Raw genomic sequence first — 22,530 nt, forward strand, 5'->3', positions numbered from 1 at the left:
TAAAAAAAAACACACACACACACACCCCAAACCCAAACAGCAAAACCAGAAAACCCTAACTCTAAGCCATAATCAGGTACCAGGGAAAGTTGTAAAGTTCTTTTCCTGTGGCAAATGTAACACCCATTCAGACAAGATAAACACTCAGCAGCACATAATTACCAATTTTAAAAGAACATTTTGATCCCTGCCATTATCAGAGGCCCAAGGAGAACTCCATGTTGTGTCTCAGACTGGTTACAGCTATGATAAGTCATGAAGCTGACCACAAGCGCAAGGATTGCTGAGCTAGTAAAGAACCTGAGATCTTTACACTGCTGCCTGCCTGGGAGAAGGCTGACTGTAATCAAACAGCATGAAGCAGATACTCTGGAAATAATTTCCAACGGCAGATTACAGAATGTTGGAAACAAACTGTAAAATTTAAACCTGATGAAGACAACACAGTTCAAATCATACCATTCTTCTTCTAGAGCAACCAAAGCCTCCCCAAAGCTATCCTGCAGAAACCCAGGTGAGGTGCCTCCAACAGCCCTCCTGCTCCTTCCTCTTAGAGACCCAGAACAGCATAGCAGATTGCCAGAATTATCTTACCCAAACAGAGCTCTTTGCTGTATTGTAGCACTTTGCAGTGCATAAAGACACTCACTGTTTTCTATTTAAGAGTATTAACGTGCTTCCTAACCACCCTCCTGCCCCCTCAAAGACAGCTTGTCCTCACAAGTCTCCATAAAAACTGCACTCTGTTGCAAGGGCTGAGGGCACTTGAGTCAAGTTACAGGCAATACTATTACTTTCTTTTCCTAACATGACACCACCTAACTGGAGATCTTCACAGATGCACAGAACTAGGTAGCTGAGTCATCCACGCCACTGCCAGTAATTACTCACGAAGGAGTTACGCAACTCCCAACACTGACAAAACTCAGTGGCCTTTGACAGACCAGACTCAGAACATGCCCAAGAGGATGGACTGAAAGCACTGGCGAAACCCAAAGATGTGTTTATTCAACTTGGCATGGGCAACCCAGCATGTACCACGGCAGCAAAGCTCAACTGGGGAGTATGCCTGGTGGAGGACAGCAACTTTTGGAGCAGCTGAGTTTTCTAGCAGAATACTTCAGTTTCCAGTCACTTTGTTATTCCAGCCTTGTCTTCCTGGTCACCATCAGCCAATTAAGCAACTGGCTTCTGAAGTATTTCTTTCCAAGATTCTCGGTGTGAGGTTGCATTTATGCAATTCACAATATCCATGTAATTGCAAACAGCATGCACTTAAAGTCAATTACACTTACCTGTTAAATGCAAGTCTACTTCTGTTTAATAGGCACAAAAGCCCAAGATAACTTTATTCTGCTTAATTCCAGGTATTTTTGCACTTCACTCAGCCTGGCCAATAAAATTCCAGCATTTACTGTTTGCTCTGTATACTGCAATCATATTCTAATAACCTACAACAGCTGATTATACTCAACATCTTTTGTTGTGCTTTTTTTACCATGAAAATCCTTGCTAATCCTCTGTTTAGGAGGAAAAAAGTTCACTCCTTATTTGATGCTTAAACTGCATGACACTGACCCTTCCTACACAGGCTTAAGGAACTCCCACAGTCATAGAACTGTTTCACAGGTGACACTGTCACAGGAATATGAGAACAGCCAGGAACAGCACAACGTATGATCCAAAATGCAATCCTTAGCACCTCAAAGATGTGAAAAAAGGGCAAACCAATTCAGTCTTAAGTTTATTCCAGAAGCTCATGTTGGTCTTATGCCTTGAAGCACGAAAATGTGTTTCCTACCTTCAAGATCTGTTTTAACTTCAAGTCAACATGAGCCTTACTTGACTGGGAAACACTTATTTTCTAATAATGTAATCATAAATTTAGTCAAGCAGCAGATTCTTGAGAAGAAACAAATCTTTGTTAAATCCCCAAACCATGTGAATGCACCACTCCAAGAAGAACAAGTACCCCACACCCCTGATATGTACTGAATATAAAGCCCTATGACAACAAGTGTTTGTTAATGTGATTTGGGAAATTCACAAGCAACTTGAAGAAACTGGTCTTGGTATAAATGAAGCCTCAAATGCTGCTAGCCAAATGTAAGAGGGACATAATAAACACAATGCCTCATTTTAATCAGGGCACAACTGCAATGTTTTTTTACACAGACCCTGTTAAGTAACTATTTCATGTACAGGCTTGAGGGAAATACAGTTTAAACAAAGGCTGTTGCAAACAGTTGCATTCAGATGTTACAGCAAGCTAACCATCCACCACATTCTGTTCTGTAGGCTAGATGAGTGTGACTCCAGAATCAGGCTCCTACAGCAGTCTCTCTACTCACCCTATCCCAGAGAAGTACTTGAAGATAACTCAGGCATCACCACCACCACCAGAACTACTTGGTATTGGAGCTAGGGCTGGTTCTTCAGCCACACTCGCTAACTGCCAGTACAATACTTATGGCAAATCTGTAAACAAAAGCAGCTCTGAAGACAACACACTTAAGAGTAGCACCAGCCTCAGCAAAGAGGCATTAGTCCAGCCAAAAACCACTGAGAGAAGAACAATAACCACAAACGTTCACATTTCAACTGCAGCACTGCTGGATTATTTTAGCACTGATGTATCACAAAAGAACACACCAGTGGGGCCAGGAAAGTTCCCAGACCATTAATAAGCTTTGTAACTGAACTAAAACACACTATTTTTTACAAACAGCAAGATTAACAAGTCACCCTTAACACTTCTGCTGACTTTTGAATCCTTACCTGTAGCTTCATTAACGTAATCAGAATTTCTCTAACGCTTAGGAAGAGGGATCAAGTATTATTAGACTATTTTAAAGTGTTGAAGTGTAGCAGCCACGGTGCAGAGATACACATCCAGTCAGAGTACCGGCAAGGGGCACTCTGTAGACATAGCTACAGAAAAGATTAACAGCTAAGGAATTTAAAACCTCACCACTGTATTCCTACTGTTTTGGATAGAAATTCTTATCAGAGAACAAACATTCAACAAGATTCTTTCAAGGATATCCTTTCACTCTTTTCACAACTTTAACCCACGCTTTTTTCTTTTCTCATTTTGTACTCAAAGATGAATTTCCTGCAGAGCTTTTTATGTACAGTAAGAACAGCCAAGTGCATCATGGAAAGCAAGTCTAACCAGTTTTATGAAGCTTTGCTTAGATAACATCTTTTGTGTCTAATACACCTAGGTGGAATCTTTATTTATCATACCTGACAATACCTGATATGCAATCCTGCAGTTCTGATTTGGAAGTGGAAAACTTTTAATGCCTAAGTGTCACATTCTCCTGAGACACATGCACAGCATGACCAATTTGACCATTTACTTGCTTTTAAAAAGCATATGGCACTTGCTTACGGATGTCTGTAGAGCTAAGCAATACCTCAAAGTCTCTCAGAAGTCGTCCCTTGTTCAAGCATCCAAACCTCAGTCATGCACTCGCGGATCTTTCTGTCGATTCCATTCATGATTATTACTGGTTTGTTATTCAGTACAAAAGCAAAGGGACCTCTCCTAGTGACAGCCTACCTGGATGCACACTGAGATTAGTACAGCCACATTTTCAGAAGTTAAAGCAACTTTTCACAGGAGCTATGGGCGTAAAAACGAGCTCGCAGAACCCCTCCAGAGCCGTACGTTATCCGGAAACAGACAAGGGCGACACTAACACGGCTAAGAAGGCGACACAAACCGCACCGGCCTTCAGTGCTCGTTAACAGGCGTTATTCTCAACTGGAACTTAGCTCCCGTAACTCCACACGTGTTGCCGCCGCCGCCTCCCAAGCCGCGGAGCCGCCGTCAAGCTGGGAGGCAGCGGCGCCCACCGCAGCCGTCGAGGGAGGCCTACGGGGACGGGACCGGGCTGAGGGTCGCGCCTGGGGGCCGCAGCCTGCCCAGAATGGGCCAGAGCTAAGGGGAGCTCCAAGCAAGGTCGGTCCCGGCGCGGCTGCTCCGAAGAACAAGGCGTGAGCAGACCAGGTGGCTCGGCGGGGGAGCCCGGCGGCAGCACCGGGAAGGAAGTGGGGGGAGAATTCCGAGGGAGGTGGGGAAGCGGCGCCGCCGAGAGCACCGGGATCCGGCGGGGGAGGGCGGCGGACAGATCGAGGGCAGTGAGGCGAGGTACGGGAAGAGACCCACGTAGCCGGGGAGGGGCGAGGGCTGCTGGGGAGAGAGCAAGGCTGGGGGCGTTGCGGTCCGCCCGCCCTCCGCCCCCGGCCCGGCCGCTCGTAGCGGCGGCGAGGCCCGGGTAGCGGGAGGCAGGTGCCGGTAGGGAGCCGGCCGTGGCGCGGGGAGCCCCGCCCCGCCCGGCCCCACACTGACCTCGCCGCTGCTCACGTACAGCTCCATTTTGTGACAGGGCTCCGGTTCCTCCGCGTCCTCCAGCGGGGCGAACGGCACCATGTCCCGGCTCTCTTCCTAGCCGGGCAGCCGCCGCCAGCTGCTGCGCATTCCCCGGCCCTGAGACCGGCTCAGAGGCGGCGGGCAGCCGCGGCGGGCCCCCTCCTCCTGCCCATGGAGCGCGGCGGCTGAGCTTAGGCTACTGCTGCTGCCGGCCGGCGGGGGCAGCTCCGCTCTGCGTTCCCCCGCGCACACCCCCCAACATGGCGGCCGGCGGGGGCGGGGCCTGCGCGGCATGGGGATGACGTCAGGGCGGGCCGGAGAATCCCCTGCATGGGGAGGGGGGCCGATGACGCGCGGTGACGCGCGGTGCCGTTAACGTTCTCCCGCCGGGCGGCGCCGCGCCGAGGGGCACAGGGGTGGCGGTGAGGAGGGACGGTCTCGGCTGCCGGCCTGCGACATCGGCCGGGCTCCGGTGAGGGCGGCTCTGCCGGGCCGGGGCACTGCCATCCGCCTGAGGTACCGCAGTTGAGAAGCGGGGGCGGGTGGCAGCACCTGGATGTGCCGCCTGAGGCAGAAGGGAAGCCGAGGGAGGGTCTCGGGGAGCGGCACGGCAGCGTTTACAACAACACAAAGGGGTAAAAAGAGCGATCGTCAAAAGTCGGAGAAGAGCCCCTGGCTAAGAGCGTTGTCCCCTTATCCCTCACAGCAACTCCCGCTCCCTACCTTAGGTGCACTGAGCTGCCCTCATGAGCCCGGGCAGGCCCGCGGGCAGCAGCGCTTCCCTACCGAGCGGACCCTTCAGGCAGCCCGGCGGTGGGCAGGCAGGCTCCGCTTCCTGAGGAGGTGACTGAGCGAAAGTAAGAAAACCAAAACAAAACCCACACCCAAAAGCTAAAAGTTCTGTTTTCAGAATTCCTTGGTTGCGGGGTGCAAAGCACAGGCGGCTGGGACGTGGAAAAGCACAGCCTGGCTGCTGCTGGTGAGAGGAGAAGCGTGGAGAGGCTGTGTGCACGTCTGCAGCGGAGCGGAGCCGCCTGCCTCCCCCTGGTTACAAACGCCACGGGCATGGACTCCTTTGTTTCCAAGCATGTGTTCAGAGACAAACGCTACAGTACTCCCAAACCTGAGGCAGTATCAGAAAAGACTATGGCTGAAAAAATAATTCCCCATCATTGTTTGGTTTCAGGAGCTGGAAAACCCTAGATGATGATACCAAAACTACATCTTTTTAAGGATAGAAAAGTGCCTCAGCGATTCCGAGTTTTTATTTGAATGCCCTGCGTGACTTGGTAAGCTCTGCCCTTAAGATAAAGCTAGCAAAGGGAGTCTCAAAGCGGTCTACATTGCCAAATAATTCCAATGAAATTAGCATGACCGAGGGAGCAAGCTGGTACACCCCAGAGCTCAGAACGTGTCCTCCTGCTGGTTTGTTTAAACTCAGAAGTCGTCATACAAACAAGTCTATAGTGTGAGATGTGGTCTTTGATTAAACGAGTGTGAGAACCTGCATCACAAAGCAAACCACCAGCAGTTCCCTGCTGCTGAGCCTGCTGAAGAGAGTTGCCTATTGTGAATGTGGCATTGCAGCAACAACCAGCTGGCATGTCAGCATTTCCATTGCAAACCTATTTTTAAAGGTCTGTAACTCAACCATGGAAGACATGTTTGGGACTGAAATGGGTAGTGTGTACCAGGAACGTTTATCCTCCAGAAAATAAAAAGTGTGAAAGAAAAAGTAGGACCAAACTTACCAGTACTTAATACTGAGAGAGAATTTGCTTTTAAAATGCTAATGTTGAGGTTAGTTCACTTGTAAACATTTCTTTTTTTTTGGTCGGATTGTACATGGAGATTTTAGAGCAAACAAAGTGATAGACAAAGAGACAAGCCCCAGCTTGATGAGCCTTTGGTTCACACACAGCTACTAACTGTGGTGGCTTTGTGCAACTGGTGTGCACCTGCAAGAAGCCAAATGGCCACGTCTTTCCAGTGACATTAAATGTGTATGGACTGGAGCAGTGCTATGAGGCAGATCTCAATGTAAACATAAAGGAAATAGAGTCTCAAGTGACTTTTGTGACTCTGCATGTGTGTTCAGCAAGATCTTGTGCCTAAAACTTGCAGATGCCATTTCCCTGGGTCTGACTTTTCCCAATGCCTCTAACAAGTGTTCTGCATCCCCAAAGTCTGAACAGTGTAATATTTAAGAAGTTGAGAGGAATAATCCAGTTGGGATTGTTATTCATGTCAAAGTCTATAAAAGGGAAATGATGATACATGTAGATATAGTAGTGACTGAGTAAGTAAAAGAACATTCAGAATTTCTTTTAGTCCAGGTCTCTCAACCAAAGGAGCAAAAAGTATTCAATAAAAAGGCAGCAATCTGTTACTGTAATGTAAAACATAGAAAGACACTGCCCCCCAAATTGTGTTTTATAGAGAAATAAACCATCAGAAATAGAATAGGAAATTATTAGTTTAGGAGGACCACAGCCTCATGTCTTGGGTTACAAATGAAGACATAAATGTTATAGGTTTGGGTATTCTTTCCACCTTTTCCTTTTCCTTGCACATCATCTAGCCTGTGCCTATGATGGTGTGGATATCAGATCTCATTTAGTGTGCAGTTTTCAGAAGAGGATATCAGGTCTCACTTGGTGTGCTGAATATTTGTCATATTCCAGTACCTTAGTTGGTTCAGCAGGGTCTGCCCATTACATTCCTCAGCAGGTTGGGGTATGGCCAGCTTGCCACTTTTTCCTCTGTTGCTTGCTTTTGTTAGATGGAGGTTTCAAAGTAACCACTTTCTACATAGTTACTGGCCTCAAAATTAATTCTCTGACATGGCAAAGTTGCTGAGAATGTTCTTTCACCAAGACTAATAAGAGTATAATAATAACAATAACAATAACAATAATAATAATAATAATAATAATAATAATAATAATAATAATAATAACAAGAACAGCTATCATTATTGTTTTTAATGGAATCTGCAGCCAAAATTCAGCCTTGCTCTGTGTCACTTGCTAAACTATTACAATTTATGAGTGCCTGTCTGGTGAGAAGGTGAAGGCAAGGAGGACACAACTTTATTGCCATAAGGAAAGCCCACAAGATGAGAGTGGCTGAGGTTGGAAAGGTCCTGGGGAGGTTGTCTGGTCCAGTATGCCTGCCCAGGCAGGCTCACAGAGAGCACATTGCCCAAGACCATGTCCAGCTGGTGCTTTGAAAACCTCCAAGACCCACCAGCTCTCCAGGCAACCTGCGGCAGTGTCCACTCACCCTCACATTAAACAAGTCTTGCCTGATGCTGCAGAGGAAGCTTCTGCTTGTGTTTCAGTTTGTGCCCATTGGTTCTGTCCCTGAGCACCGCTGTCAATAACCTGGCTCCATCATCTTCCAAGCTGACTGGCACTCCTGGAGCCCTTTGCATCTGCCTCTTGGTAATTTCACTTGGTGGCTGCTCTTTGCTTTGTCTTCCCACACAAGAGCCATCAACCTCTGCTCACTTTGTCAGTCCCAGGATTCTGCATCTCCCTCCTGCTTTCCCCTGTGTCAGTTCTTGGCAAGACAAAAAGGGTAGTTGATTTAATTGTTGCTCATATAATGGGCTAAAGCTCTACCCTCCGACGGGTAATGACACTTGTTAATTATTTTAATTACTCTGAGGGCAGTTCTCCAGGTACAGAGGAGGAGCCCAGCGGCCCACACAGGCACAAACATGGGGCAGAGAAACCAGTGGTTACTCCAAGGGGCAGCGTTGGTGCAGCTGCTCTGTAACAGCACCGGCAGAGAAAGGGGAGCAGGGAAAGCTCAGCCTAGGTTTGCAATTTGCTGTTTGCAGCATGGGAAGATTTACAGAAGGTGGCTTTAGGGGAAGCAAATCCTGCAGGGTTTGCCCTTGTCAAGGCTTGGAGAGACCACTCCGGCTCTGCCTTCCCAAGCTGAGATGATGCTTTCTGTGCAATTTGGAGCAGTGACTTGGTGATGGCCAGCCCCTCTGTGAGGGGAGATGCAGTTGTATGAAGGAAAAATTGAACCAAGTAAAATTCCAGCCCAAATGCAAACCTGAGGCTGATCCTAGGCTTAGTGACAGCCTCCCTCTAACTACAGGTCGTGTGCCTCAGGGAATGGTGGCTCCCTATCTGTAAAACAAACAAACAAAAAAGCTCACTTACAGCTAGAAAGCCAATTTGAGATGGTGCTTCTGGATCAACACGTTAAGAAAGATCCTTGATGGTCCCTATTTCATTCTCACCTTCAAAGCAAAAACACTTTTTTGGGGGCTGTTTTAGAACCACAGGACAAAACTAGCAACAAATCTTGCCACGTTTGCCCAAAAGGAGCTACAGAAATGCCTCAGCTATATGGAAAACACAACTAATTTATGTCTGCTGATCACATTGCTCTGAGAGGGAGTGCTGAAACCTGCAGACAGGCCCAGTGAATGGAGAGCCTGCTAAATCCACTTGTCTTTATTGAAACTTTTTTCACTTTTTCTTTTAGTTCTTTGTCATTTCAAAATGTATTTTGAACTCCAGTGTCCTCCAGTTATTTTTTCCCCCCATACTGAGTGAATGCTGCAAACCAGGCAGCCTGGCACATCTCAGCTGTTCTATATCATCAAACAAAATGCTGTGTACAGTCCAAGTAAAGATCCACTATCCAATCTCCAACTCTGGCCAAGAAGGAAGACAGAAAACACAAACAGGGTGAGGAGCAGCTGAGAGTTCTTCCCTCTAGTTTGTTTTCAGCCTCCAGCAGCTCAGGTTTCATGAGCCAGGCAAGGGTGGCATCTTGCACCAGATACTCCTGATAGATACTTCTCCCAACAGTTTGTTCAAGTCTTCTTCAATATCTGAATTTTCACAACAAGTTCCACAACTAAAGCTTATTACAAATGCATCTCACTCTGAGCTTACTGCTGCCTAGTTTCATCTAGTGTTCCCTAGCCTTACATTGCCAGGGAGGGTGGATTAGTCACCCTCTCCACAGCTTTTGTGATTTTATGCATCATATATAACCCACAGCCACTGTCCTACCAGGCTCTGCTCTGTTTCCCAGGCTGAAGATTCCTGATCTTCAGTCACTCGTAAGTGAAGGGTGGGGAGACTGCAGTTTCTCTGTACACATTTTCACTAGTGATTTGGAAGTAAATAAAAAAGCAGCTACCAATAATGTGCACAAATTACAAAGAGAAAGTAATGAGCAGTCATTAGCTATCGAAGTCCTTGGGGAAATGACGAGCAGCTCCCAGGAAATTACAGCCCTGCCACCAGGACTGGATGCACCGCAGACAACAAGTGAGGAGGGAGTTTGTTTTACAGCCATGAGCAGCACTGTAGGGATGGATACTCAGGCTTTGAGTACAATTTTGGAGTCTGTGCTCGGAAAAGCCCAGCAGAGGACCACAGAAATACTCCAGCCTCTACAGAACGACTTACAGTGAAAACCCCAAAGGCCCAGCTGTGACAAACCTGCTTCTGAATGCTCATCAACAAAGACATTTCTTTGGCGATTCCAAAGACTACCAAAGGAAACTCGAGCAACTCTTATTTCTCCTCTAAACTGCTAAGCTTAGCTGAGCCAAATGCAGGTCAGAAAGAGTGATTAAATCCTGAAAGAAGTGGCTGCAGCAGTGTGCATATACCAACAGATGGTAAATCTACCACAAGCAATTGGTCCTTTTTTTTTCCTGAGCTGAACCTCATGTACTTCTGTGTTTTTCCAAAGACCTGTGGTGGTGTATTTCTCCAGACCTGAAGCTGAAACCAAGGCCAACAATTTCAGCATTGAATTCACAGCAAATTTTGCATCAGAGCACAGAGCAAACCATCCTGATGTCCCAATATGCAAATATATCAACAATGATGAATGCTTAAGGAACTAATTGCATCCAGAATCATCATGATCTCGATCTGCAGGGAAGTTTTTGTGACAGCAGAGGGTGTTACTTCTGGAAGGAAATAGAGCCAAAGATGTTGCTAGTTCCTAACTTTAGCTAGGAGCCCACATACCATGCCTCAAAACAGCACCCTAATCATCTCAGGTGAAAATTCTTCCCATTTGGGAAGATTATAATTAACTTCCTGCTGAGCCATGGCTAGAAAAATGTCTCAACCTGGCAGATTAAACAAGGACTCGGTACCCGTCAGGAGTCACTGCAGTAGCTGTTTGTGTCTTGCAGCATGAAAGCTCCAGATTTCAAATAATATATTTAGAAATTGTTTTCTCCTTGTTGTGGAACAAAAGGACTTGACTGGATGAGTAATAGAGACATTACTGGCAACAGAGAGTAGGTCGCTGAATGCCACTTCACTAATATTAGTTTAGGCCTCCAGTTAATTGCTGTAGAATCCCCACTCCCGGAGGAAAGCTCCCAACCCACGGCTGCTCTTGCAGCTTCTGGGGTCAGCAGCAATTGATTGCTGTTCCTCGTCCACTATCCTCAAGGTTATTTTCCAGCTGTCTTGACTTTGCCTCTGTTCCAATTGGGGCACAACTTGACTCATCAGTTCTTTATTTGGAATGCACATCACATTTCTTCACTTCATCAGTTCTCCTCCCAGTGAGGTCACTTCTTTGTGGCCATTCAATACTTTCCGCAAGCGCCTGCTCCTCGCTTTAGCTCATTTTCGTACCGTCCTGGGCAGAGAGTCTCATTTAAGGCAACCTGATCTAGGTGAACCTATTCTAGCAGGAGGGTTGGACTAGGTGATCTCCAGAAGTCCCTTCCAGCCCCCATCATGCTGGGATTCTGTGACAGCCACCATTCAGCCGAGTGTGCCTTCTGTAGCAGTGTGACTTTGGGTTCAGCGCATGGTAAAAGCTGAGGATGTTCTGCAATACATTTCTGAAGCTCTATCTGAAGACCAACTTCTTTTTCCCATTAAAAATGGTGACAATATTCATAATAATTTCAATGGGAGCATGATCACCCTGTAAGTAATTGCTCTCAGGAATTTAATTTAAACCTCATTTGACTGACATTTCTTGTTTGCAAGATCTCTATTTTAGGAACAATGTCTTGCTAGTGTATCTCTCTTCATCTTAGTCATGACTGATAACAGAATAATCATCTCAACTACTTGCCTTTTCTTTTCCTGCATAATGGCTTTTCTGCATTTTTATATACCAAACATACCAGAATAGAAACAATTAGACAAATAACAGTATTATATGCAGATGAGCAGGTAAGCCATTAGAACTTGCTTGAAACTCTATCCTAGCCTGGGTGTCAGGCTGAGAAGTCTCTAAAGTCACTTAGGGCTTTGTTTAAAGGACTGAAGAAAGGTTCAAGTTTGCCTTTGAAGCATCAAATTCACGTTACCCTCAGCCAGCATTAGACAGGGGTGTTAAACACAGACTCTCTATGTACCTGTCTTCATTTTAAGAGCAGACAGATGCTCTTTAACCCTTCTCAAAGAAGCTAAATTAAACCACACCAGGTTGGAAAGAATTGGGAGTTTAAATGGCAGCATTATTCACAACTACATACAAGAGTACAAATGCATATGAAATACACAAATCCATACTCTGCCTCGGCCACAGTTCTCCACAAACCTCCTCAGGCCAAAGCTTTTCACAACCTCCCTCCAAACCAGGCCTCAGATGACCCCTCCCCACTCCCATACCTCCCTATACCTCCCTACCCAGGCCTGAATGACACGGCTAACAATTCAGCTTGCCAGCAGCACCAGGCCCCTTCCCCACCAAACCCGAGAGAAGGGAGGCCCCATGGGGAAGGTGGCAGGGAGAGGAGAAAGGCAGCTGAACAGCTTGTGCTGTTCCCTTAAAAAGGGGAGATTATTTTGTTATTTCTGGGAATGAAATAACAAAAGATTACACTTTCTGGTCCACCCCTGGACCCAGCAAGCCTCTAGAGGTCTGTACTCTGTGGTTTAAGACATCCAGTTTCTTAAATCCATGGCAGTACCATGACCAACTCGTTCCTTAACGTGCCACTCCACTGGAATTAACCACTCAGCTTTATCAATGCTGTCTGATCACTCAGCACTGCCAGCAAGGTCAAAACCATTTCTCCCAGTCACATTGTGCTTCCCCAGGACAAATCTGAAGCAGCAATTTCAATGATGATTTCTCTCTAAGCAGTACCTTTGATACAGGGCCATGCCACAAACGCTTCGCAGTTCATTGTCTTGTTTCTTTGACTGCTTTAATAAAAGGCAGTGGCCATGGGGCAGCTGGGTGCTGCGTTAAGAAAGGACATCCCTTGTGACTGCTCTTTGTAATATCTTCTCACCTGCTGTAAATCTGTGAGGACAAGTGATTATGAAGAGTTTGCAACAAGTTGACTTTGACCCTGAAGGAGCTGCTCCTCCTTTTAATGATGAGCTGTCGCAGGCATCGATCAGTAGCCATGGCAGAACAGATGAAAGCAGGGGGAAAAAAAAGTGACAGAGGAACAGACTTGTAAATGATAAGGCAAAAATCCAGCCCCCACCATCTGAGAGGCAGATTCTCACCGCCTTTAATGGCAGGTTTTTTTAGTAAATGTTGTGTATTGGCTTGAGTGAGAAATGAGAGCACTCAGCGGAGGAAGCATCTAATAGAATGAGGTCAGACTTTTAAAGGCTGGCTGTTACCCAGCAAAGCAGAGCATCAGCAGACCACTACAGAGTAAACAATAAATAACCCTCTGTTAATGGGAAGAGTGAGGCTGGTAGGGGGGATCTTGAAAACACTCCCAGAGGTCAGCTTCTGCTATAAATTTGCAGCATTTCACCAGTTAGTGATGTTTCACTGAATTTAAGCAAATCAGAGCTGAGCCCTACAGCTGATATGACAAAGCTTTGCAGATTACAGCAGGAAGGAGCTAGATCTAGAGCCTTGCTGCCAGAATGCTACCCAGACAGTCTGCATGGGAAAGAGCAACAGGCAAAGGCAGTATCAAAATGAAATTCTACAGCAAAGACCTGGCAGTGCTGTTCCTCTTCAGAGCTGGGGTGACTTCATACATAGGCCTGCTCCTATGCAGCAGTACAGGTGAAAATGAAATCACTAAACCACTTTGTGCTGCACCCCTGGAAGGTGCTCCAGAGCTGCATTTGCACTTCCTGAACTACAAACATGGCTTAGCTGGTCCTGGCCCCATCACACGGATGGATGGATGGATGGATGGATGGATGGATGGATGGATGGATGGATGGATGGATGGATCGGTGGATGGATGGATGGGTGGATGGATGGATGGATGGATGGGTGGATGCGTGGGTGGATGGATGGATGGATGGATGGATGGATGGGTGGATGCGTGGGTGGATGGATGGATGGGTGGATGGAGGGATGGAGGGAGGGGTGGATGGATGGTGAACACTATAGAGTATAAAACCACCAGTACCTTATGGCTGGAGAGATGAAATGCTACTTGTATGAAATGCTGGGGCTTTTCTTAAGCTTGTAGTTCTGAGCATCTTCCTTCCTCTCATAAAAGGAGGAGGAGGAAGCCCTTGGTATTTTCATGCAGCCAACATGATCTAGCACTGTCTTTGGAAGGACAGCAAAAAAGCACCAGGGCAGGACTCTTCAGAAGAGGAAGATCTCATTTCTTAATGCAAAATGGATATGTATATGTAACTTTTGGAATATGCTCAGAGTGCTATAAGGGGGGAAAAGGAAATAATGCTGGCTTTGTGTGGGAAGGAAGGATATTTAAATCCGAAATGAATGACGTACCTCGGAATTAGAGGAAGCCTTGAAAGAGAGAGTCAGAATTGAAACATTTGAAACGTTCACCTTGAAACACTAACTTGAAAACTTAGAAGTATGGATAAAATGCACATAAACAGAGGCAGATGATAAAGGGCTGAAGTTCAAATCAACTCAAAGGAGTCAGCCTTGGTAAATTTGTGAGCTAAAACTGTCCCTGAGCTCAGCAGTGAGGGCTTTAGGCAGCATGTGGCTGGGCGAGCAGCTTTGCCACTGCAGATTTGGTGCTAAATTCTGTGCTTCAGAGAGCCACAACTGCCTTCCAGTGGTGCTTCTCTAAAGCACATCAGTGCTCAGAACCAGACATTTCAATCAGCACACCCTTTCACATCTCAAATCACCAAACAATGGGTGATTAAGCACAATTATTAAGCTTGCAGCAACAAAAGCAACATATTTCTTCTGTTATGACAAAGTCCTCATTGCTTAATGTGTTTTCTAAGACAGTTAGAAGTATTTTGTTTTTACAGACATTTTACATCCAGCTGTTAATATTGCTGCTTTAGCTGTTTCCACTCAGAGACAATTTTATCTGTGTTAGCAACTACAATGACCCCAGCTCAAATAATGCACCCAGTTCTGCTGACCCCAGCATAAGAAGGACACAGAGCTGCTGGAGAGAGTCCAGAGGAGGCCACAAAGATGATCCAAGGGCTGGAGCAGCTCTGCTGTGAGGATAGCCTGAGGGAGCTGAGGTTGTTCAACCGGGAGAAGAGAAGGCTGTGGGGGGACCTTAGAGCTGCCTGCCAGTCCCTGAAGGAATCCTACAGGAAGGCTGCAGAGGGACTTTTCACAAGGGTGTCTGGAGACAGGGCAAGGGGGAATGGTTTGAAGCTGAGGGAGAGCAGGTTTGGACTGGAGCTGAGGAAGTTCTTTAGTATGAGGGTGCTGAGACTCTGGAACAGGCTGCCCCTGGAGGCTGTGGATGCCTCCTCCCTGGGGGTGATCAAGACCAGGTTGGATGAGATCTTGAGCAGCTGAGTCCAGTTTGGAGGCCTCCCTGGCAAGCAAAGCCATTCTGTGGGTAAAACAATGTGCCCACAGCATTGAGAAACGGCAGGGGTTTGAGCAAGGCTGAGGCTTATCTGGGTGCTGAACCTGCACAAGCCTCCTGCGGTGCCCAAGCCCTGTTACAAAGTTGGGTACCATTTCAGTGAGGTAAACCTGTTGTGTCATTTTTCCATGGAGGTGAGCATTTCTGCCATAAATATTTTCTTCATGAAAGGTTTTTTTTCCTCCCTTAAATGCTGCACTGAGAGCTCCACATTTCCTTCCGCCCCCCCCCGGTGTCATGCTGATGGATCTGCTGAACCCACCGAGAGCTGCAGAAAGCTCAGAGGAAATGAAAATTGTCATCCCTCCTTTGTCTGCTTGTTTGTTTAGCTTCAACCCCGCAGCTCTGCCTTCTCCCAAAGTTGTTTTGAGACTCCAGGAGTGCTTTTTTAATGCTGTTGGCATGTCAAAGTGACACCTACATTTCATTATGCTCTATGCAGTTGGGGGAAAAAAAAGAAAGAAGAGAGCTCCCCTACAAAACACCTTGGCTGCTGAGCACAAGCAAACAGCTCCTCAGCTCCTTGCCCCAGCGCTGCTGCAGGAGCAGGTGATTAATCTGCACGGCTTGGTGGTTCACTTTGAAAAGCAGCTGCCAAAACAACTGCTCATGCACTGCATTTCCACGTTACTCAGATGTTCACACACACCGACCTGTTTTCTATCCACGCACCCCCCGAGGTCCTCAGTCCCCCCTCAAAATGTCTTTGAGCAGGAAGTCATGCTTTGAGCTATGATGGGGGGTCCTTAATCCCCCCAAACAGGAAGTGGTTTGATCAGCCTTTACACAGCCCCAAGGCCACCTTTGTTCTTATCCTCTGTACGTAACAAACATCTTCCTTCTCTTTGATTTTCACAGGAGTGCAGTGCTCCTCAAGTCATGTTTTAATTTCTTCTTGACTCTGTTGAGAATCAATAAGCAGACAGAGTGCTCCAGGACTGGCTGCTTGGAGTCCAGCCTGTCCATCTTTCGGCTGGGATCCATTTCACAGGGAGCTGCCAGAGCCTTTTTGCGTCATCCTTTAGATTTCTGGAGGGATTCAAACTCCTCGGGGAGTGCCAGTCCTACACGTGGGTTATTACAGTCCTGGCACAGCACATTCAGGAATCTCTCAGAAGCAGGATGTGAGAAGGGTCTGCTTCAGCCAGGCTCTGAGCTGGAAATGGTCAGCATTGCTTCCCACCAGCGTGGCACAGTGCCGCTCCACCAGTGCTGGGTGGGCCTGCAAGAGAGACCCTTCGGGGTACGATCTCCTCCTTCTACTACAAACAAGACATACAACTTTGTAAGCCTATAGTTGTGCTTTAAATGACTAACCAGTTGAAGGAGTCACTAAAGCAATGTAAATTAAAGTCATCAGGTCAGCTCTTGGCTAGAGAAAGCTGCAGTGACTCAGTTTGTTTCAGAGCATGACTTGAATCGGTTCGAGATCTTTCCTTGCACTCAGGAATACTTCTGGAAAAAAAGTGCTCATCACTGTAAGAATTTTAGGATGTGAAAAATATGAAGTAACTATTACTAGATAAGGGTAAAAACAGCCTTTAAAACCTTTAGAGCAGGAGATTTTATAACAGCTTATATTTGCATTCCTGCTTATCATTATCATACTGCTTTTAGTAGGAGTCATTATTTTGTGCACAGATTTCAGTTTTTGCATCTAATACAGTCCTAAAACGTTTCAATGAATATCACACAGGATGTAGCTTCTAGTGAGGATATAACCAAACAAAAAAAAACCCCAAGGTTGAGTTTGAATTCTTCCTTCTGGAGGCAGAAATCAGCCGTCACTTCCTCCCACAGATACACCTCCAGGCAGCGGCGTCACCGCGGCCTGCAGCGCGCCGACTGCGCCGGGGCTCTGCCTTCTGAGCCCGGGCCAGCCCCACTCGGGGCACTCACAGCACCACAGAGTGCTAGGGCTTGGAAGGGACCCTCCAAAGCTCATCCAGTCCAACCCCCCTGCAAAGCAGGAGCACTTAGGGTGGGTCACATGGGAATGCATCCAGGCAGGTTTTGAAGGTCTCTAGAGGAGACTCCACAACCTCTCTGGGCAGCCTGCTCCAGGCCTCAGCAGCCTCACAGTAAAGAAGTTTCTTCTCATGTTGAGATGGAATTTCCTGTGGTTCAGGTTATATCCATTGCCCCTTGTCCTGTCACTGGGTATCACTGAAAAGAGACTGGCTCCATCCTCCTGACAGCCACACTTCAGGTATTTGTAGATACTGATAAGGTTCCCTTTCAGCCTTCTCCAGACTGAACAGCCCCAGCTCTCTCAGCCTTTCCTCATGAGAGATGCTGCAGTCCCTTAGCCATCCCCACAGCACTCTGGTGAACACTCTCCAGTAGTTCCCTGTCCCTCCTGAACTGGGGAGCCCAGAACTGGACACAATACTCCATATGTGGTCTAACTGGGGCTGAGTAGAGAGGAAAGAGAACCTCCCTGGACCTGCTGGCCATAGTCTTCTTAATGCACCCAAGTATACCATTGGCCTTCTTGGCCACCAGGGCACATTGCTGTCCCCTGGAGAACTTATTAGCAACAAGGAATTGACTCAGGTGACTTCTCCAGCCCTAGTTCTGATTTGATCAACCACAATAAACCTCCCTACACCCTGGCAAGGAGGCTGTTGTGGTTTGCTGCTGATTCCCTGCCACTCTTCCATTCTTCCCCAGGACCTGAGTGCCTGTCCCTGGCATTGGGTGCATTTGTAGCCCTATCTCACAGGGCTGTCCTTGCACTACAACCTTACCTTTCTCCATGATGGACTTGCACTGACATTTTCTCTGTCAGTTGAATCTGTCTTTGTTACCTGTAGTTCCAGGCTCTTTCAATTCTGTTCCCTTATGGTTCTTCTGTGGTCTTCTGCTGCTACCTACACCCAAGAGATGGATGAAAGGAGAATCAGGGTGATTGTGGATCCTGCTTTCAAATAATCTAAATTGTGGTGGTCACAAACCCAAGGGGACACAAACCCAAGTCTTTGAATGTGTTTTACACCTTGTCTTGGCCTCAAAGCAAGGCAAATCTCTGTGTTGCCTGTTTGGCTCATGCCAGACCTCAGGATTTCAATGAGCATTGCTGTTGCTTCAGAAGCCCAAAGCAGGGAGTTTGGCAGCTCTGCCTTTCTGGGCACTGCCCCTCATTCCTACTCAGTGCTGCACTGCACCTGCAGAACCAGTCCAGGACAGGGTGATCTGTGTTTCCCTATCCACCTTCCAGGGTATCCCCCTCCACTTCCTGCCTGCTTCAGAGCCTTCTCTTCCTCTATGCACCCAAGTTTGCTTTTCATGCATCGAGAAACAGAGTTCACAAAGGTGTGTGTGCAGCTCCAGGGGCTCATAATAGTCAACTAATTTAGCCAATATTTAAACATTTTGTTGTTGCTGTTGGGAAGCCAGAGGGAGCTCATGGCAGTTTCCTCTCTCTTCCTTACAAATTTCCTTTCTACAGGAAGCCAAGTGTTCACCAGCAGCCATCCCTGCATGAAATACAGCAGCAGCAAGGAGGAGGTGATGGTGAGGAATCACAGAAACAGCAAACAGAAGGTGCCTTGCTGGGGTGGAACCAGGCACTGCCCCTGCGCTTGAAGAAAAACCTGCAGTCACTCTTTAATACCTGCATGAGGCCAGGATGTGAGCCAGAGCTGTACTCAAAACCCCAGAGCAGCAAAGCCAAGAGGAACCTCTGTGGCCCTGCTGAGACACTGATTGTGCAGTGACTCAGAGAAGGGCCACACACAAGTCTGGTCACCAGCAGCCTGTCTGGGTGAGGTGCAAGAGCTACACACACTTCCCTGCCCATCCATCCATCCATCCATCCATCCATGTATGTCAGACTCACACACAGGCCTCTGGGTGTATGTATATACACACACACACACACACACACACACACACACACAGAGTATACAGCGACATTTAAATATAATATCCTGCCAGAGTGAGGGGTTTTAAATATCTGAAGGATGTGGTATCTTGGAAACCGATTGCCTCAAGTTGCCCAAATCAATTACAGAGTGAATCAACACAGCTCCGGCGTGGGAGCAGCGAGCAGTCGGCGAGGAGCTGTCTCCATCCCCGGCCCTGGCCCGGCTGGCAGCGCTCCGGGGGAACGGCTCTGCCAGCCCCGGCTGCCCCTCGCTCCTCCCCAGGCAGGACGCCTCAGGTCACGGAGCAAGCACCTACTGTGACTCAGTGAATACCATTGCACCACAGAATGGCTTAGGTTGGAAGGGACCTCAGAGATCATCTGTTCCAACCCCTTTCCCCTGCACCTCCCAACTAGACTTGGTTGCCCAAGGCCTCATCCAGTATGGCCTCAAACACCCCCAGTACCCACAGCGAGGAGGCATCCACAATCTCCCTGGGCAGCCTACTCCAGACTCTCACCACCCTCATACTAACTTCTTCCTCAGCTCCAGTCTAACCCTGCTCTGCCTCAGCTTCAAACCATTCCCCCTTGTCCTGTCTCTAGACATCCTCAGGAAAAGTCTTCTGAAGCCTTCCTGTAGGATCCCTTCAGGTATTGGAAGGCAGATCTGAGGTGCCCCTGGAGTCTTCTCTTCTCCAGGCTGAACACCCCCAGCCTATCCTCATAGCAGAGGTGTTCCAGCCTTTGGATCATCTCTGTGGTCTTCTCTGGACTCACTCCAACAGTTCTGTGTCCTTCTTTTGCTGGAGACACCAGAACTGGAGGCAATATTTGAGGTCATCTGAGATGGTTTCTTGAGCTGAAAGTTGTTTTAAGGGGAAACAGATAATTGAAACATAATCTGCAGGGGTGGTACGACCCTTCATTACAAATGTGTGCACAGCATTGAGGGGATTTATTAGCTGAGTGTTCACAAGGGTTGTTTTCTCACTGGTTTTCCCTACATATTGTGCAGACAACAAGCAACAAATACTCTCTAACTCCTCATGTCTGTGCATCCCACTTGTTGATGAGGAAACAGATCACAGCAGGTGTTGAGTGAGCTCACAACCCACTGATGGCAGCAAGAAATGACACTTTCAGCCAAGACTTGGGCTTTTACAAGAAGAAATTGTAGACCATGAAGGTGATAGAACACTGGAGCAGGTTGCCCAGGGAGGTAGTTGAGGCCCATCCCTGGAGACATTCAAGGTCAGGCTCGACAGGGCTTTGAGCAACCTGCTCTAGTGGAGGATGTCCCTGCCGACTGCAGAGGGGGTTGGACTGGATGACCTTAGGAGGTGCCTTCCAACACAAACCATTCTCTGACTCTATAAATGAATCTCAGCAAACCATGTCTTTCTGAAGTGTGGTCATAGAGCATCCAAAGATGTATCCATCCTGTGAGCTCAACAGAGAAGCAAAAGGCACCCTCAGAGGGGCTCTGCCCCACAAAGGGTTAAAGCAAGGACCCTGTGTAAGGGCCTGGGTCAGCCAGGGAGAGCATTGCCTGAGCTCACCCAGGTTTGGTGGTCTGGGTTCAAACCCTGCTGCTTGGCAGCCCAGATTCCATGTGAGGAGCCACTAACCTGCTCCCCAAGCAAGAGCTGAACACGTTCATTGGGTTTGTTCCTCAGGGAGCAGCTTTGCTGCTTTGGCCAGCTCTGTAAAAATGCTGAAATTTTAAATAATGGTCCAAAAATGGGCTTATGTAGCTAGGAGAGTGTGGGCTGCTGAGAGAAGAGATTGCTGAGCTAAATATTTGGCAGAATTAAGAAAGCCAGGAAAGACATGTGGGCATAAAGAAATAATTCACTCTTCCATTTCTTGCAGAAATCATGAGATCTGTTTATAGCTGGGATCACAGGGAGCCCTTCACTTACTATTATTGGGAAGAAGGTCAGAGGGATGTTGCTTGCAATGGGTTTGCAGCTATTGCAGAGGGAGAAGTCTGGGCAGGCTTTTAAGCACAGGCTCATAAACCTGCAGGCTTCATACCTGTAAGGCACAGTGCTCTGCTGTGCACCGTGCTGGACAGCGAGGATCTGCTCCCTGCTGCGGTTCCTGCTCTCCCACTACAGGCTCCAGCCAGCTCTGATCAGGGTGCACTTGCTGGCTCTCTGCTTTTAATTCTCCTTAAATCCCCTCTGTATCTAAGTGCTTGTGGGATTTTTGTTCTGCCCCTCTCCTTTAATCTCTGTCTCCTCTCTCCAGCTTCCTCATCTCTCACACTTCATTCCCCATCTCCTTTCTTTCCCATGTTCAGTCTGTATTCCCTGCCCTTTTAAAGCCCTCACTACCTTTTTCCCTGCAGGCCTTGCTCTCATCTGCTCTGTCCTCCCCAGGAGTGAGCCATGGGAGCAGCCACTGCTTCAGGCATGAGGCTGGCAGCCCATCTGCACCTTGGGCTACCTGGAAACGCTACACTGGCCAGAGGCAAAAGAGGTGATCTCCCAGCAGCAGCACTTGTTAAATCAGAAGGGGCAAGAAGCAGCTGTTACCCAGCCATAGCTGTGCTTTTCTGAAGCAAGTGGGCACCTGGGAAGGTGAGACAAGTCAACCAGAGATTTAGCCACCACCACCTGCTCTCTTCTAGGCTGCTCTGTAAGTCTCAAAGCAGCAAGAAAGCTTTTAAACAGGGCTTCAGCTGTTCAGAACAAAATCTAGCTTTAGGAGAAAAGCTAATTATAGAATTGTGGAATCCAGGCTGTCTTGGGTGGGAAGAGACATACAAAGGTCGTCTAGTCCAACCCCCCCTGCAGAGGACATCTTCAACTACAGCAGGTTGCTCAAAGCCTCATCCAGCCTGACCTGGAATGGTTCCAAGGAGGGGACACCTACCACCTCCCTGGGTGGCCTGCACCAGTGTCCCACCACTCTCAGCATTAAAGTTTTTCCTCCATCTAGTCTAAATCTCCCTTTTTCAGTCTGAAGCTATCACCCTTGTCCTGCCACAACAGGCCCAGATGAAGTCTGTCCCCATCTTTCTTACAGGCCCCCCCGAAAGAGTGCAATAAGGTCTCCTCAGAGCCTTCTCTTCTTCAGGCTGAAAACATGCTCTGATTTGAAATGAAGAAGCTCTTTTGGGAGAGAGCTCTCCTCGAGCTCCCCTTCCCCATCTTCCCTCTGGAGGTCTGCACACCTCTCCCTGTGAGCCCTGTCCCTCACCTGAGCAGAGAGGCACAGCCCTGGCAGATGCTCCGACCGCAGATCCCTACTGCAGGGACTTCTGTTTGTGGTATTGAAGGACAGAGAATAGCTCTGCCCTGATACTGCTCCCTGCCTTGGCTTGATGAAAACCATCTACAGCTGGTGAGGGTATGCAAAGCCTGGCTGCTGCAGGGACAGGGGTGTGAAGACACTGAGACACCAAGCAAACAGCAAATGCATATTCTCTGCATGGTGTGTGCAGCATGTGGGAGGGGTTTGCTGGGCAATTGTTTAATTACGTGA

The 22,530-nt window shown here is 47.7% G+C and overlaps 1 protein-coding gene and 1 long non-coding RNA gene across 6 annotated transcripts in view; one reads left to right on the forward strand and one right to left on the reverse strand.

Annotated features, from left to right (window-relative positions):
* The window catches only part of RPS6KA6 (ribosomal protein S6 kinase A6), a 57,949-nt gene extending 53,310 nt beyond the window's left edge, over positions 1–4,639 (reverse strand). For 4 of the 5 annotated variants that reach the window (XR_010989629.1, XM_068157651.1, XM_068157654.1 and 1 more), the window contains exon 1: positions 4,361–4,639. Coding sequence is in view for 3 of the 5 variants with exons in the window: in XM_068157651.1 (XP_068013752.1) it covers positions 4,361–4,441 (81 nt within the window). In the remaining 2 variants the exon portion in view is untranslated. Of the gene's footprint in view, positions 1–594; positions 895–4,360 lie in introns of those variants that run through there. The other variant, XM_068157653.1, reaches the window with a different exon arrangement.
* Positions 4,640–4,764: 125 nt separating this feature from the next.
* On the forward strand, positions 4,765–22,530 carry LOC137450767 (uncharacterized). The gene is made up of 3 exons (XR_010989630.1): positions 4,765–4,897; positions 5,110–5,670; positions 18,619–22,530. It is a non-coding gene; the product is annotated as an uncharacterized lncRNA (long non-coding RNA).

The sequence above is a fragment of the Melanerpes formicivorus genome, unplaced genomic scaffold, assembly GCF_026170545.1.
Source record: "Melanerpes formicivorus ecotype bairdi unplaced genomic scaffold, bMelFor1.0.p_v2 SCAF_37, whole genome shotgun sequence".
Classification (NCBI taxonomy): domain Eukaryota; kingdom Metazoa; phylum Chordata; class Aves; order Piciformes; family Picidae; genus Melanerpes; species Melanerpes formicivorus.